Source organism: Agrilus planipennis, unplaced genomic scaffold, assembly GCF_000699045.2.
Source record: "Agrilus planipennis isolate EAB-ADULT unplaced genomic scaffold, Apla_2.0 scaffold59, whole genome shotgun sequence".
In the NCBI taxonomy this organism is placed as follows: Eukaryota; Metazoa; Arthropoda; class Insecta; order Coleoptera; family Buprestidae; genus Agrilus; species Agrilus planipennis.
Window position 1 is genome coordinate 684009 of NW_020438942.1, and position 17860 is coordinate 701868.

Genomic DNA, 17860 nt, shown 5'->3' on the forward strand with positions numbered 1-17860 from the left:
ATACGGAGAATCAGATTCATCTCGCTATTTTCGCATAAACGATTCCACGATATTCAAAAAGACCGCGGGGGACCATAAGACTAATATAATTCCATTTCAAAACCGAATGAAATTGAGTAGAACGAAATTCAATTTTACCATTTCTTCTGTTTACTTGTAATCGTTCGTAAATGACATCGAATTTGAATAGTGGTTGAATTGAGGGCGCGCGTTATCCAGTCTCGTGCCCTTTGAACCCCACTGTCTAACGATGGGCATTGCGCAAGCCGTTATAAGCAATGTGAACTTTTGCCCTGGAAAAACACGGGGTGCTTTCCCATGCAAACTAGGTTTCCATGCGATCCGTTTCCCTCTGTTCTCTGACACATTTTGCGGTTCGAAACGGAAAATCTGCGACCGGCTTGGCTGCCATGCCGCGTCGCATCGCATCGCTGTCGATCCACGTGATCAAATTCGAACACATTTTCGCAAAGCTTTGGCAGAATAAACAAGTTCACATTAATTTGTTTTTCTAATAGATCTCGTGATTACGTACAGCTGTCCGACATAGTTTTACATTTACACGAACTATGTCACTGGAACATCGAAATTACCTTACTTTGATACTCCATTTGAATTTTTAAATCAACCGGAACAAACAATCAAGAATAATATTCCCCACATTATCATTACAAAGCACACGTGCCACCAAACCAATAATAAAAAGAGTTTTTTTTTGTAATAATTTAATGAAGAATTATAAAAAATGTTACTCCTACGTATACAGGGTGTGTTTGAAATAGGTAGCAAGCTTACAGGAAGTGATAGCGCACTGTAACACAAGAAAATTAAGTGAATATTTCATGGTCCGAAAGTTCGCCGTTTTCGAGAAAAACGTATTTGAAAGTATAAGCAAGGGTCAGTCCGGTCCTGGTAGGATCACACAGGGAAATGCGAGATTGCGACGCCCTTTCATTCAGCTGCTACTTGGCAGCATCCTTGTTGCATTTCTTTATGTAGACAGTCAAAGCTACTGGAAGTAAGTAAATGTGTCAGTGTCATAGGTCAGTGCGAAATAGTGCATACTATCAACGATAAACAAAGTAGTTATTTAATTAATTGTTATCACAATAGGCGTCTAAAATTTATTATGTATGGTAGCGTAGTAAGCTATTGATATTTTCTTTACACAATACAACCGTTAGTCTTTACATTTTCCGTCGATGTAGCTGCTTAGATGTCATCGCAATTCCTCTGTACGTTGCCAATTCACGACCAGGACCGGCTTCGGATTTCAACTTTGCCTGGTTTTCTTACAAATTTTTTGTCCACCCTCTTTAAATCATCATGCGATTCCGTATTACATCTGGTGAACACCCTATAAAGCTTGTTAGTTATTACAAAAACAATGCAATCAATCATTTTGAAGCAACTACTAAACTATATACTTATTTAATCTTAAATTTTAACGTTGATTTTTGAAGCGGAATTTACATTTCGTTACTGAATTTATTGAAATGAAAGTTTTATCTAACAAGGTCATCCCTAGAAGAAGGATTGTAGTTTCCAGATTATAAAGACTCCAAGCTTGGTTGAAATGACAAATTAATCTGATGAAGTGGAATTCCGTGCCTTTTCTTATTCATTAATTGATAATTAGACTGGGAAATTTTGAACAAGGAAGCTTAAATCAGTGGCTTCAAGGACTCGTACGAGTAGGACATTTTTCATTCCGGGACGGAGCTTTTAACAATGAGAACGCTTTGGAGCACCATCATAATATGCAATTAAATGCGACAGCGAAAGTAAATATGGGTTGGCTTTCTCTCAAAGAGGTACCTAGTGTAATTAGCGAAACTGGGTCGGCGTTTTTATTGGTCAATAATTTCAAAGAAAAGGTGCCTTGATATAACAAGGAAGCGTCTAGGAATGTCTTCAATTCATGGACGTCATCAGACTTCACAAGCAACTGACTGATCTTTCTATTTGAAATCAATCTGTAAAACTGGTTAAAAATACAGTAAGTAATTTTAACACAACGATATAAAATTAACTGACTTTGAGGTTAACCTTCTTCCATTGAAGATGTCAACTGCAGTCATCGGTGAAACTATTGGCGTGCCGAAGAGAAGCACTTAATTGGAAATTGCGATTGTAATTAGTTTGATAGTGTCAAAGTTTCAGTTTTGTTTACATATTTGAGCTGCTTCTTGTACAGCGTTATTTGGATACTGAAATGTTTAAGCTTTTTGAAAGAGCTTCCATCACATGTCATTTTTGATAAAGGACGAATTAAATTTAATTTGAACGACACTGATAAGAGGAAGTCGCCCTTATGTGGAATTAGGTCAACGCATATTGAGATTCTTATTTAAATCGATTTCTCCAAGACCGTGTTATTTCTAACCTAGATATTTATCGATTGTTCGACAAATACTTTTGAAAAATCAGAATTCACCTGCATTCGAAGGCATTTTCATTTAGAGAGCGGATGTTAATTTCTGCCTTTCAATACCAGTAAGGCATCCTTATACCTAGCAGCAGAAATAGAACGCGATTTGAGAAAAAATTGTAAATGCTAAATGGGGAAATAGGGCAGATCACAAATGGGATGAATATGCAGTAGATACTTCAAACACTACGTCAAATACAGTACGTTTAGTGATAATAACATTTCTAAATTAAATTATAGACAGAACGGAAAAAAGATTAATAACATCTTCTTTTAGGCAACTAAATAGAAATTTAGAAATAAGTAAAATTTACTTGACGTATCGATGACATTTCTTATTTTATTTTCCTTAATATACAGTACCTAAATTTTGAAAAACCAGTTAATACAAATAGAGTTAAATTCAATGCATTAATGAATTATTTTGTTTACTAACTACCTATTACTGATAACCTCAAATTAATGAAGAAACATTGTTCCTGCCGTCACAACCTTGGCGGGAATTGAACGGAGGTATGCTCCAGTATTCTAGTACTAAGCTTACTAATACTTAGTTATTATACATTACTTCCATGGTTCTGCAACCTACACTATAATCTATAAAGCAGCTTCAATTAAATAAATTTTGGTGCAGGTGCTGGACATTATAATGTGTCTATAGATTCTACTTTGCAATCACAACTATCCACCTTGTCCCTCTGGTTTAACTATATAACTGATAATTTTATCTACGTTACACAGAAATAAGTCTGATTTTGTTTTTATTATCTATTATTGTTTACTTACAAATAGTCTAGCGTATACTAAAATTCGTTGATATTCTTTATTCAATCCGATTTTCGAATTATTTGTCCACTAAATTCGGATTGTTTTTTTTTTTCTTTTTACAAGGATCTTCCTTACGATAAAGCTCGTTGAAGTTCGTTCACATTGTAGTCAAGATTGTGTACTATTATAACGACTGCACAGTAAGAGGATTGGACTTTTTTTTTTGAAAAGAAAAGACATACATTTCACCAACGCATGTTTTTATTTCATTCTAAAGGTTTGGCTTAAAGATATCAATGGATAGAAATACTACTTTGTATTCAATATATCTGATATATTTTTGAAAAAAGAGTAATGTCCACTGCAGAGGTCATATTAGAGGCTACAAAGGATGTTGCGGTCTCTTTTAGAAAAACCGTTTCCTTTTTTCTCATTTCCTTTTGTAATAGAGATGTTGCCATTTATTTTTAGCTGATGGTAGTCAATTCAAAATCTAAATGGATTTCTAATCCACTACTATAGAAACATAATGCTAAATTTATAAACATTGGGTACAATCGTACTTATAGATGTAATAAAGAAGAATTTGTAGAAACATACACTAATTTATTTATTTTAGATACGATTAGGTCATTATTAAATAAATTCAATTGCTGTTTAAATTAATGATGCACTTCCTATTATGCACGATATACGTCTGACGCGTGTCTGACGCCAGTGCATAATATAATAAATTTTATTTTTAAACCACTATTATTATTTTAAACAAGTTCAGGTAACGCACTTTCATTATCGAATCTAGGTGATAATTAATCACTTAGTTAGTCCATGATTACAGCGTAAAAGTCAACAGAAGTAGGTATTGAAGGAACAATTTCAGGAGCATGCTATTGTAATTTCTTCAACAATTACAAAATTACAAACGTATTGACCTATTGTCTGATTAAAAATGTAGGATTCAGGAAGAAGCATTTTTTAAAGGAAGGACAATTCATTATTCTACCCGGAGTACTTCTTCCAATAGTGATAGAATGTGGAATATCTCAATTGAAATGCCTGCGACTTAAGTCACTAATCCTCACGTTGCTATAGTACAAGTTTGTATTGTGATGCAATCAATATATCGATTACCGACGGCTCTAGCATAGCTCGCTGTGTGAACAGCTGTTTTTACTAAAGATGCCGAAGAAGTAAACCATTTATAAAAGACGCATGCATGACCGCAGAAGTTCGAGAGCCTTCCAGAAAAATAAAGACTTAATTATTTATATCATCATCATAATAAGGTCATCAGTCCTAAGACTGGTTGGACACGAAACTCCACTATTTCCTATCCTGAGCTAATCTTCGCATTTCCCTAGAACTAGAGCATCCTATATCCTTAAATATTTGTGAACAGTCCACCTCTACTCCTCCTAACTCTTGTTTCTGCCTATAATATGTCTTTGACTAGACCTTTATGCCTGAGAAGATGTCCTACCAACATATCTCCCCTATTTTTTATTTACTTCCATAGAGTCTTCTATTCTCCTATTCTTTCTAATACCTCTTCATTTTTAACCTTCTCTATCCACGGTATCCTCATCATTCGCCTGTAACACCTAATTTCTAACGCTCGTAACCCTTTCTTTTCAGCCGCGTCAACCGTGCATGTTTCGCACCCATACAGAGCCGCGGTCCAAACATATATCTTTAACAATCTTTTCGGTATTTCTAAATTAACCGTTCGCGAACATAGAAGTGACTTCTTTTTATTGAAGGCTGATTCACAACAATAACAAAAGCTATAGTTATTTTTATTTTTAAAGAAAAACAAAAAGAGTGTAAGCATGTACATCGTGTATTCCCTTTAATTTCAAATATTCCTTAAATCTCATGCATCTTTTGCTAAGGCAGGACGTCAAGCGTAGTTGGGAATATCAAACAATGCCAACTATGCGACGCGTTGTAACATTACTATTCAAGACGCGTCCCGCCTGGCATCCTAGCAGCAAGCGTGCTTTTCCTACGTGTTTTGTACGTGTGTGTGTACGTTAAGAGGAAATTCTGCAACCACTTAAAGCATCAAATGAGCAGAAAGACGCCGAGTGGGCGTCCATAACATTTTCGCATACATGTTACTCAAAATTAAGTAATTTATGGGGCTGATTTACATCTCAACAACAATCCATGAGTTTATGCATCGTCTCTTCGCGAAAGAGGTTCCATTTTTGGAAATTGATGGTTCTGTTTGTAATTTTTAACGAAATGGGAATCAAAAAGAATAAGTTTAGATGTCGCTAGCTATGTCAACATGAAATCTCAAAATCTCAGTTAATCTTCTGTTCATTCATCAGGCAAATCCATTTACGAAAAGCAACATTGACTCAAATCAAAAAATTTCAACGTTTTGTACTTATGTCATTACGTCTTTATGCCTGTAACTGGCGGATTACGACTTTTTCTGGTTAATCAATTCGTTTCGAAAGTAAAATTTATCTTGGCCGCCCCTGCCCTTGCCCTTGGCATTATTGTGTTCTGTTTGTTAAAGTCGCCACTCAGTCTGTTTTTTTTTTGTATTATACTCCAACGCAATGTGAAACATTCCTTGGTTCTATGTAATGTGGTAACTTCATCGGATCTTAGGGGCACTGAAACTGTAAACCACAAGCTTAAAACTTCGCTGCGTAATGTGACTTCGGGAGTTGTGTACATCTTTATTAATGGAGCTGATACAAGATACCGTTTCTGTCTGCGACATTGATAAATTTTGCGGCACTATTTGTTCATGTATGACGTGTCGCATCTATGAATACAGTGCTCAAGAGTTGTATATGATTAATTAAATGATTATCCGGCTAAAAATGTTACCTATATGAACAGATCCGTCACCGTCATCGTCATCGTCATCGTCATCGTCATCGTCATCGTCATCGTCATCGTCATCGTCATCGTCATCGTCATCGTCATCGTCATCGTCATCGTCATCGTCATCGTCATCGTCATCGTCATCGTCAGCGTCAGCGTCATCGTCATCGTCATCGTCATCGACATCGTCATCATCTTCATAAGGCCGTCACCGTCTTCGTCATCGTCATCGACATCGTCATCATCTTCATAGGACCGTCACCGTCACCGTCATCGTCATAGTCATCATCTTCATAGGGTCCCCATTGTCATCAGCGTCATCGTAATCGTCATCGTCATCATCATAGGGTCGTCAGTCCTATGACTGATTAAACACACTCTTGTATAAAAAAAAAATTATTTTAAGCAAACTGTACATGAGAATTTATATGCAAACGAAGTCGATGTCTGGCTTTCTACGTGAATGTCTGAGTTTTGCTATGACTTCTTGTAAATAAATACGCCAGGAGGGAGAATAATCCATGTATACATTTAAACATACGTAGATAAATTATTCCATCAGGACTTGTTTGCACAATTTTTGGTTTCTAATACGCCAAAGCAAAAGGAATGAGTTCATTTTCTTAATGTTTTTCCGTCAAAAATATTTACTTGTCAAATAGGAGAACAAATTCAAACCCAATTGGAAATACAGATGAATACAATTAAGGAGTAAGGTTTTGCTAATTATAAGTTTATTTCCTTTTGGATAGAGTTTGTAATTTTAAATGAATAAAGAGTAACAGCCCTTTCGGTTCACGAAACCTTTCCATTTTACGGGCTGATGTTCATTTTTTTTTCTACATTGATCGGGTAAATGGTTTTTGCACAGCACAGTTTTTCATATAAATTGATTCATAAAATTTTCACAACACCACGTCGAAGATTCAGATCACGTACAATTTTACAGACGAGAAATCTTCGATGTCCTATAAAAACTCCAATTTATAGGGCTGGAAAGACGCCCAGTGTATTTTGCAGTTCCATAAATTTACAATAAAATGGACGAAAGAAACTCCTACAAATCAACCGGAAGGCACTTTTTCTGCATATTCTTCTAAAGTGCGTATCCATCCGTAAAATTGCACTACGTAAGTCCATACATATGAAAATATACTATTCCATTTTTGGCATCCATCCCACAGTTGGGTTCCAAATTAACTTCACTATTTGTATAGCTATTTGATTAAGTAGATAAGTTAAGAGAGAAAAAATTATAAGGAAACACAGGGTGATTTAAAAAGACTTTACAACTTTGAAATACAATTTTTAATTTGTACGGTTTCAACTTTAAACAAACGCGTTTTTAACACACGCTAAATAGTTGTCCATTCAAGGCAGCCATCTTGAACGCAACTGCTTTTAACGACCGTTACGGTGTGATTTGGTACTAGCGAACTACGCCAACCAAACTTGATGTGTATCCCTACAAATTGACAATACGTTCTCTGAATAAATTTATATGACTTTTGAAAGTTGTAAAGTCCTTTTTGAACCACCCTGTACATTTATAAAACAAAGAGTAGCGCATATAGACAGGGTCGAGTCACTTTTAACAAAAACAAATCACTTCTGTGCTCGCGAACAGTAGATTTGGAAAAGGACCATCATTATCATCACCTGAACGGAAGGAGCAGCGAAAAATAAAACAATAGAAGCTTGTTTTTTGGGTGATTCATTCCCACCAGCCACTAATGTTGGTGGGCGGGTAGTTCCTCCGGCCTACACCGGAAGGTAGGGCGGAAGGCCCTCGTGAGCCTCCTCTCAGGAATTGTGAGAATGGGTGGGTGGTGGTTCAGGTGAGAAAGATGAAACAGATGAAATGAATACAGAAGAGAATGAAAGATTGGAATCTATGGAATAATACTGCCCCAGCATTTGCCTAAATGATCCAAGGAAACCACAAAAAACTTTTTCTCCCTAATGCTAAGCAGTGGTCTAAACCTCCAGGCTATGCTGCTCGGTAGAAGCTTGTGAAATGTGGTGTTATATATAGAGGAATGTTAAAAAAGAGAAGAGAGATGTTACGGTAGGGATGACCTCCTAAGATATCAAGGGTCATTTAGAGACAAATTAGAAGTAAAAACAGAAACAAGGTGAGACAGACGAAGGCTTATACTTGATTACTGTTCACAAATTGTTGTGAATGCGGAATGTTGAAGTTTTCCGGAAATGTTAAAGAAAAATTAAAAGGATAATTTGTGCTCTACCTAAAGTATCTCTTCAATGTTACTCCACAAATATAAATAAAATTAATTTTTTTCCTTCTGGTTGCATGTAGGTAGGTACGTATGACGCTTCCTTCGGCTAAATATTTCTTTTAATTTTGAAAGCGATTTTCGCCTGTGGGCTAAGTTTTTACGTATACCTAATACGTTTGAAGTCAATGTCTCGATTCGTTTAGGAAAGGAAGACAGATAGGTCCTTCAGGTACAGACTCCTAAAAATCGATACGCTTTGTTTTACATTGTTTACCTGGAATTTCACGGAATTTCACCTAAACTTTAAATCTCTTATAAGTAGTATTCCTAAAATTTTTAATGACGATGGCTTCCTGCGGGAAGTATAAATTTTCTATGTCATTATTTACCGTCTTTTTGGCTGTTACCTGTCACAGTTCCAAACATGCAATAAAGACAGTGGAATTAATTGCCTTATTTTGGGACAGTTTACTTGGCTGAGAATAGAATTCGAATTGCTTCAAATACCAATACTGTAAGTCAGGCTTTGGCTATTTTTGAATTTGTTTTGTATTATATATCGAAACCGTAACTTTACTGAATCCCCAGAATTACTCGAACGTTATAATTTATTATGATATCAACACTTATCAAAATTGTTGCGAATTTAAGTTTAGAAAAACTTTCTTTCCTTACAGATAAACGACAGTGGTAACAAAATAATTTCTTTCGCATTCATTCCCAGACCAGTATTCAATGTTATTCTACTGATTTGAAGACTTTCTATCTTCCCACTTTAAATCAATTTACTTAATGCTTTTCTTTGGTTATTCCGATGGATTCTGCAAAAGGATTGGTGGATAAATGTCTATTTGTCACCCTTGACATTAACTAATCGAGAGATTCGAGAATGTCAAGTAAGTTTAGTACATTGAAGAAGTAAACTGTAACGCGAAACGTGAATACGAAACAAATCCGATACACACGACTAGAACTTGAAAAATTCATGGAAAAAAGTGAACATTCCTTTACCCTAGAGGGAACCCAAGGCCAAGCATTTTAGCCATATAGTAAACACACTTTGGAGTTGAACCTTTTGACCTACGTGGTACATAGTTTCAAACTCCTTATGTTCTTCTATTTGTCTAAAAGAAACAACAAGAATCGTTATCATTGCACCATTTTAAAGTTAATTCTTTACGATAAAGATCGTCATGTGTATGTGCTACAAATCGAATGATGTATGAAGTTGTCAAAAATTTACGTACAAGCAGAAACTTTGAAGTGCTTTAAGAAAGCAAATCTTAAAAATTATTAGCATTTTTACAACAAAACCGATAACCAGCGTTGAGAAACAGAATCACAAGCATCTTATGCTTTTACCTACCTTAATAAATTATTGGATGCTTAAAACAACTGACTTTTATTGAATGTGATGATTTTGGTACTTACTTTATTCATTCTATTCTAAGATTATGAATACGTGGTGTGTTCAAGAAGTTGCGGAGAAAATCGTGTGGAAACCGTAGTAACAATCACTCTTAACGAAAATTATGCTTGGCTTCAATTTGTAACTACTTAGTATCTGTATACATATTATTCACAGTTTTTTATGAAATATTTATTAAATAGTGGACGTATCACTGAAAATCTTTACCAGCTGCGTAGAAGAGTTTCAGAAGTTTGATTGTTTAATGTTATATTGCAAATTTGAGTTTAACCCGGGTTTAGTTGATTTTAAATTGTTAAATCATGCCTTATCCCAAGTAGCAATAAAAATTCTGATACAGGGTTAAGGCTGACAGTTAAGTTCAGCCTTTCCAAGTTCCGTAAACAAGGAGGTTTCCAATTTGAAATGTAAACTAGAACTGAAAATCCAGAACGTTAATACTGGAATTCAACCGTTTTCTGACATTATTAAAGAAATCGGAACGAAGAAACGAATTAAAATTACTATATGTCAACAAACAAATGTCAGAAGAATTTAAGACAGAACACGTACATACGTTTTAAATTTAAGTCAGTATGGAACAAACCAAAATTCGAAATGGCCAGAAAATTATATAGACATCACTACCTAATCAGCACCTTTTATTCAAATATACCAAGCTATGGCAAACTCAAAATTCTATTGAAACAAATGGATAATATTTCAGCATACGACTCTGGAAGTGTTTCCGGTGAATCACAGACCACCATTGCAAGAATCACATTCCAATTGTTCAGTATTTCTATAGAACATTAAATTCTAGTCTTATCATCGTTTCCAATGAGCACGCCATCACTGACAAACTGAATCTTTTGGGTAAGTACGAGCAAGATGAGCAAGTATCAGTAAACAATCATCATTGATTGATATAATAGTAATAGATAATAGTTTTTGACACGACATACTGCCCTTACTTTTTTGGTGTTTAGACACCAATTTTATTGCTACAACTGATAGTGTTATTTGAGTATCCTTCTTTATTTATTGTTTATTCAGTTTAGGACTCAATGTTTGGATATTTAAGACTTCAGCAACAATATTGGTCAATATTGCCGGCGAAATTCAGTTGGTTGGGTTTTTTTTTTACCTTCCGTGGTCCATTATATCCGTATTGATGAAATATTAGATGTTATTTGGCGTAAACGACTTTTTAATGGAAATCGAACGAACATAAATATATCGAAACTGATTTTCGATCGCTTTCCGAAACTGGTCCACATTACTCACTCGCAAACGGCGTTGTTGTTGTTGCCGAAAATTTCTGATGCAACACAAAATCATCAGTTTGTCCGCCGAAATGACGGTCAAGGATAACTCGTCTCAAACAAGGACTTTCAGGAAGATATAAATTTTTGGAGGAGTCGCGATATAGTGCCATTCGTTACTTAATTGGACCTAAGCCAATGGCGAAGTGTCTGTCCAGTTGCTCCTAACTCAATAATTCCCGGTCCGTTTTGATTCTATATCGAAGAAATATTGCATGGAAGAAAAATTTAATCAGATAGAGGAGGATTCGAAACTAGTGTGAACTAATTAATTGCTGGAGGTGGACAATCACCTCAATGTCACACTCAGATGCAGATAATTTCTTGTAAAGGAACAGATACATTCAATTATTATTATCGTATTACTAAAATAATATTCTCCAGTGAATGTTAAAACTAAACAAATACCTAGCAAATACCTAGCAAAAAAAAGTACAACAGGTACTACCCCTACTGCAGTAACTTATTTACAATTAATTATAATTTCCCTTAATTACCCAATATTAGACAAGTTATAATAGAAGCTAAAAAAACATTCCCCCTTCTCTCCCAGCTACCAATTGTCAATTAATTTAATCCTTGTACTAACTTATTTATCTAACAATTTATTGGAAATCATTTGATTTCTCCCATAATAGATGAGCATTATTACACTATGTATATTAAAGTATATAAATTGAGTGTGTAATGTGACTTACGAACAAAAATGTTGGACATCAGCGTAGCCGGCAGGCAAAAAATGATGACCAATATGTCGGCGACTGCCAAGTTAACAATGAAGAAGTTGGTGACGGTCCTCATCCTGGGCGATCGGAAAACGACGGCTATGACGAAGAAATTTCCAACGAGCCCAATGGCAAACACGAGAAGATATGCGACACAATAGACCACGGTCATGACTGCGGAATGTCGGTAAAAAAGTTCCGGTTGGAAAGATGTCTCAGTTGCATTCACAGAACTGTTCATTATCAACGTTGCCCCGTTACTTTTGATCCCTACCTCGTAGAATGGTTTGTGGTTATCGCTATCCTGTTCCGGACTGGCCGCGCTAATTATATCTAAAATCGAATTACTCACAAATTCCGAAGAAAACATTTTGTTCACCGAAACGCTCTGATGTCGCTGTTCTCTAGGAGTTGGCGTGCTGCTACTGCTATTTAACCGAAATACTCTTGCAATGTGATGTGCGGCACCATAGCCGAAGGGTTCTTCCTCTAGTACCCGAAGGGAGCTAAAACTACTTCCGTGATGGTGGTGACCAGTGTGGCTTCCGGAGCCTCCCTTAGCCATTTACAAAGGCGACCAAGACAACATTTATTAAATAAAATGCAGCAATAGTGGGTGCTATGGGACGAACAAATGAAGTCGCGGGAAAGTTTTGCTGTTGTTTTAGCGCGACGATTCGATAGGGGTGCGCGCTGGGGGTTGAATGTTAGCGCGCTCCTGTTTCATGAGAAATAAGAGCGACCGATAGGGTCAACAAGCGACTGCGCGAAACTTTTCAAAGGGGTGAAAGCATCGATGAAAGTGACGGTCGCATTGGAGATTTTAAACCGGATTTTTCTTTATCGGTGATAAATTGATTTCGAATCCTTTCAAGCAATAAGCTTTTATAAAGAAAAATTAATTAACACTAGACTCGTATTAATCTAGAAAGTTTCCATGAGCTATAAAGAAACTCGATAATAAAACTAATTTATAGATAAAAATTAATGGAATTAACTTTTTTTTGAATGACGAAGTAAATCAGTTTTTACTAAAAATAAAAAAAAAACTTTTGGTTGTTTCATTCCCACCAGCCATTAAATCTGGTAGGCGTGCAGTCCCTCTGGACTACGTCGGAAGAGAGTAGGCTTCAGCCTCCTTTCAGGAATCGTGGGAATGGGTGGGTGGTGGTTCGGGTGAGAAAGATGAGATGGGCAAAATGAAGACACAGGAGAATGAAAGATTATCTATGGAATATTACTGCCCCAGCATTTGCCTAAGTGAACCAAGGAATCACAGAAAAACATGGACCAAGGCAGACGGACCCGGAATCGAACCGGCGTTCTCCCGAATGCTAAGCAATTGTCTAAACCTCTAAATCATGCCGCTCGGTATTACTTAAGATAAAGACGTACCATCAATGACTCCTTTTATATAGTAAATGCGGGGGTACTTAATTGATAATATCAAGCAAAGTCAATAAGCAATTAGCATACATATGATATATTAGGAGATTTACTATCATTCAAGACCACCTCTAAGTCTCGCATCAACAGACTCTGATGGGGTATAATTTCCGCCCAGGTTGTGAACACAGTCTCCACTCAGTGTGTCAGTTGCAGTTGCTGACGAAACATCTGCATTAAATCGCTCATTTCGGCCACGATCCATCAACCTGAATTTAATAAAGAACAAATTGGTTATTACTTCAAACCTTTCCTACCATTTCGAACTTCCAATTTTAATTGCATGATATGGTCACGTAGTACTACCACACTATTTAGTCTGTCTTGACAGTTTAAAAATCATGTACGTAACTGAAAACTGTAACGCAATACAAATTTAATTAATCTGTCCCTCAAAATGCAACTTGCCCCAAAGCTACCCTTTAGAAAACATCAAACAAATTTTGTGGCTGAAATCAAGGTGACACCAACATAGTTTCTTACTTTTAATGAATTGATGATTTATTTTGTCCCTTCCAATGTCGAACAAACGGTCCGATGCATTGAAAACAATGAGACGAATCATCGTAAGTACGAAGTTAAAACTTTCAGCTGCCATAAAAGTGCATTTTGTAATGCCCATTGTGTTGTTTATTGCCATCACCTTCACACACGAAGAGATCTAGAACGCACTTATCTCTAATCTTATTACATTCGGTTTGATACATTCGTAAAGTAGGATCAAGTGTTCACATCCTCGAAACAAATAGACCGCATTAACCGCCGAAGGATTTTAAGAACCCTATCGTTATATAGATATGAACCGGAAGGGACAATTGGAATTTCAGTTTTGGTATGGTTTAATGCACCTCGAGTCCTCTCAACTGTTACCATTAAAGGTAAAGGGATTTACACCAAAACTCATCGCAGTTAAGGTTCTTTGGATTATCCATAAAACAATATGAATCGTAATTGAGGGGTTCCGGTTCATAACTGATAAAACTTGAACCGTTGACATTGGAACTGTATTAAAACTGAAACTTTCCATTTTAGAAAGGCGATCCCTAAATTCTAAAGTGCACAAGCTCATTACAAAAATCCCTAAAAGCTTCCACATCTTTCCTTTTAAAATTTAAATCGGATTCTTCGAAGACAAAGAAAAGTATTTGTTCCAGCTCACAGAACACGTCGATCTTCCACATTGGAAGCTTAAATAAACACTTAGGATATGCTTTCGCTGTCTCTGTATTAGGTATTGGTCCAGGAGAGACTCTTGAACGTAAGCTTCAGTTCAACAAACCTTTTATTGTTATGAAACCAAATCAATCACAACTTTTGTACGAAAGATTTATCATCAAGTACCCTTCAATTAAATCGCTATTTCTGATAAAACCTGTATGAGTAACAAAAACCAAAAATAATGTTTTTAACACAAAGTTTAAATACCATGGTTTATAGACTACAAGTGATAATATGACAAAAGAACAAAGACATGTCAAATAGTTTATATGCAACCACCTATTCACACCAAACAAAAATTTGATGGTACTCGCATATCATGTTTGCAACCAACTTTACACTACAATGTAGGTATTTAGACCCGCTCACTTTTCAACCACCTCAAATATATCAATATCGATGCTTTTTAATTAAATATTTTAATTAACGGATAGCATCTTGGATATCAAAGATAGACCTGAGCATTTTATATTTAAACGGTTTAATTGTTCCCGAATTGAATGTTGCACTTCCTCCCGGCTCTCCTGTTTCTATAGATCGTTTCTAGTCGTTTTACCATTTTTTCCTCTTTTTCTACAATCACTAATCCAAAATTTTGGCCGTTTTGTCTACTGCCAACTTAGACAATTACATTGTTCCCCATTGTGTTTGAGTATATCGAACTACTTCTTCCACTTGAAGACAATAAAAATTAATATGTTTATCGTCATTTCCGTTCATGACATCTTAAATTTTCTTGAGAGTCTTTTTAACGTCGTCGAAAAAGTTGAAATAGTCAATTCCATTAAGCGTTGCATTTCGTCCGACGTTTCTATAAAAGAAATAAAAAATATTGTCTTGTTACTACCACCTACCGTTGGAGGGTGCTTTAATACAAGCATGGAGTAAATGGAAATCCGGTAAAAATACGACTCGAACACAGGAGTCAAATTCATATGTGCATACGCAGTCTGGACGCAAACAAAGCAACAATTTAACCCTGATTGTCTGCTCGACTCAGTCGGCTGTAAATCTCATGAAAACTTTTCAATGCCAATTGTCGAATATTGGCAGGAAGGTGGAGAAACTTCTGCTTTCACTGTTTGTTTTCTACTGCACTGCAGCGTCTCGAAGCGTGCCAAATAAAGATGAATAATGTCCAACGAATAAAAGTTCTTTCAGACTAGACGAACGAAAACGTATGAATACAAAAGACTGCATCACTTTTACTCGTCCATTAAGTAAACCTTTGTTGTTGCGGAAGAAAACTGATGATTTGCATATTTCTGAAATGTCTTAGTTTTTCGATTTCCTATTTAACGCAGGATTATTGAAAAATCTATATATATAAAAGAAAGTCGTGTTAGTTACTTCACTTATAACTCAAACCGATTTGGCTGAAAATTGATGGGGAGGTATCTTACAACCGGGAGAAGGACATAGGATACTTTTTATCACTTTCCACGAGAAAAATGTGGTATATGTAAACGCAACTGACATGGAATGACAAAACGAAATTGACAGCAAAACAAAAAATTTATCAGTCAAAACATCAGTCTAGCCTTTCATTTGTTAAAAATGGTATAACAAAACGCAATTGACATGGAATAACAAAACGCAATTGACAGCTACACCTAATGTTGTCTAGGTTAAGTATGGTGTTTTATTTATAGTCAGATTTACCTGAAACTTGGCTTTAATGCTTTTTCATATAAAATTAGTGACGTACATACCTATTTCAACATTTTACAAAATTCTACCTCTTTAGGAAGCTAAAAGGAGTTTGTAAAGATTGCATGTTTGTTTTTGGTTCGATTTACTTGAAATTGATTAAAAAATTCAATCTCTGTTGGGGGGGATGAGTGGTGAAGAGGAGTTGCAATGTTTAAATGGAACATATTATTTGTGATCAGATTTACTTGAAACTTTGTTTTAATGGTCTCTCATTTAATTTCTGAAAGATCTATCTCGACAATTTAAAAAAGGGAAAGGTGTTGCAATTTTTGTTTGGGACATACTTTATTTATGGTTGAATTTACTTGAAACTTGGTATATATGCTGTTTGATATTATTAATCAAATGAAAAGAGGTTGCAACGTTTCCATGGGCTACATTTTATTGTACTCAGATTTACTCGAAGGATGCTCATTGCTGAAATTAAGCAAATACGTGTTTTGGCAATTTTTAAAAATCAACCCTTAAGGATGAAATGTTGTTGCTACGTTTGTATTTGAAAGATGGCGACATCACACAAAATTAAAACGTTGTAAGGGTGAATTGGGAGCTAAAAGGTTTTATGGAGAAAGAATATTAATTTCTGGGAGCGAAGCCGCGGGGAAAAGCTAGTTGACTATAAAAAGTAAAAATTAATTATTCAGTATGCCCAAAAAATCTGAAGAACCTACAGATAGGTTCTGGATCTGGGATGAAGTTCCAAATTCAATTTTGACAAGGGCATGCATACTTTATACATTTATTAACAACTATAATAATAACAATAACTAATTCTCTTCCTTTGTTTGTTTCATGGCTTAATAATTTCGTACTTTTAAGAAACCACCATTCCACGTTTCAAACTCTAGCTGAAGATTCATCAGACTTTTGGTCAGATTTTATTAGTGGAGCAGATCATACACACAAAGGGTAATACGTCCTAGAGTTTGCAAAAAATTGAACAGCAGCTTTATATTTTTTATTAAAGGTACATTTTACTATCAGTCTATATGCTCTGTCGTAGATTCACCTATTTATCTATCAATCTGGGTTTTACGATGACCTTAATCTATCCTTTATAGACGCTTCCCCTGAGTTTTCGCAGTTTTATTGGTAAAATATCACAATTCGCCAGAGAGAAAGCAAAGGAGAACTAGGACACATACGGGAAGGACGATAGAACAGTTCTATTTAAATTTCGGAGCAAATGAAAATAACTTCATAAAGAAAATTACGAAATCTTCGTATCCTTCGTATCTTAAACACGAAACCGTACTATCACACAGACTGATTAAGAAGAAACAATTTAAAAATCTATTTTTCGTAACTATTCTGGCCCTTCTGTACCTTATCCTTCATTTAAGTAATCGCCCTAAACCTAAATTTCTAAGTATAATTTATTATTGTTGTTTCTGGCCATGAGAGCCCAAGCAACATGTGATAGCATAATTTTTTCTAACCCATGGATTGCACATATCACACATGTGACATCACTTTTCCTTATGGGATTGCCTCCGGTTAATTTTAGTTAACGTGCTGATTCCTATCTCGCGGTTCACCCGTTACGATCTCCATGGACATGGGATTAGGGCGACCAAGACAACGTACTAATTGTAATACCAAAGCTACCGCTACCAGTTTTCTCTAAGAGGTGAGCAAAACTCCCTGGAGCAGTCTGGTGTGAGCAAGACCTATTTAACCACTACTTGGCTTAGCAGGCAGTTGGTCCAACCTCAGACGGCCGAAAAGGTAGCAATATT

At 35.8% G+C, this 17860-nt stretch overlaps 1 protein-coding gene across 1 annotated transcript in view; it reads right to left on the minus strand.

Moving 5' to 3' along the window:
• LOC108737918 (neuropeptide SIFamide receptor-like) overlaps nt 1–12429 on the minus strand; it is an 89623-nt gene extending 77194 nt beyond the window's left edge. Inside the window, exon 1 of the mRNA XM_018471105.1 lies at nt 11718–12429. Within this exon, the coding sequence (XP_018326607.1) occupies nt 11718–12309 (592 nt within the window). The 5' untranslated portion in view covers nt 12310–12429. The remainder of the gene's footprint in view (nt 1–11717) is intronic.
• Nucleotides 12430–17860: the final 5431 nt, after the last annotated feature.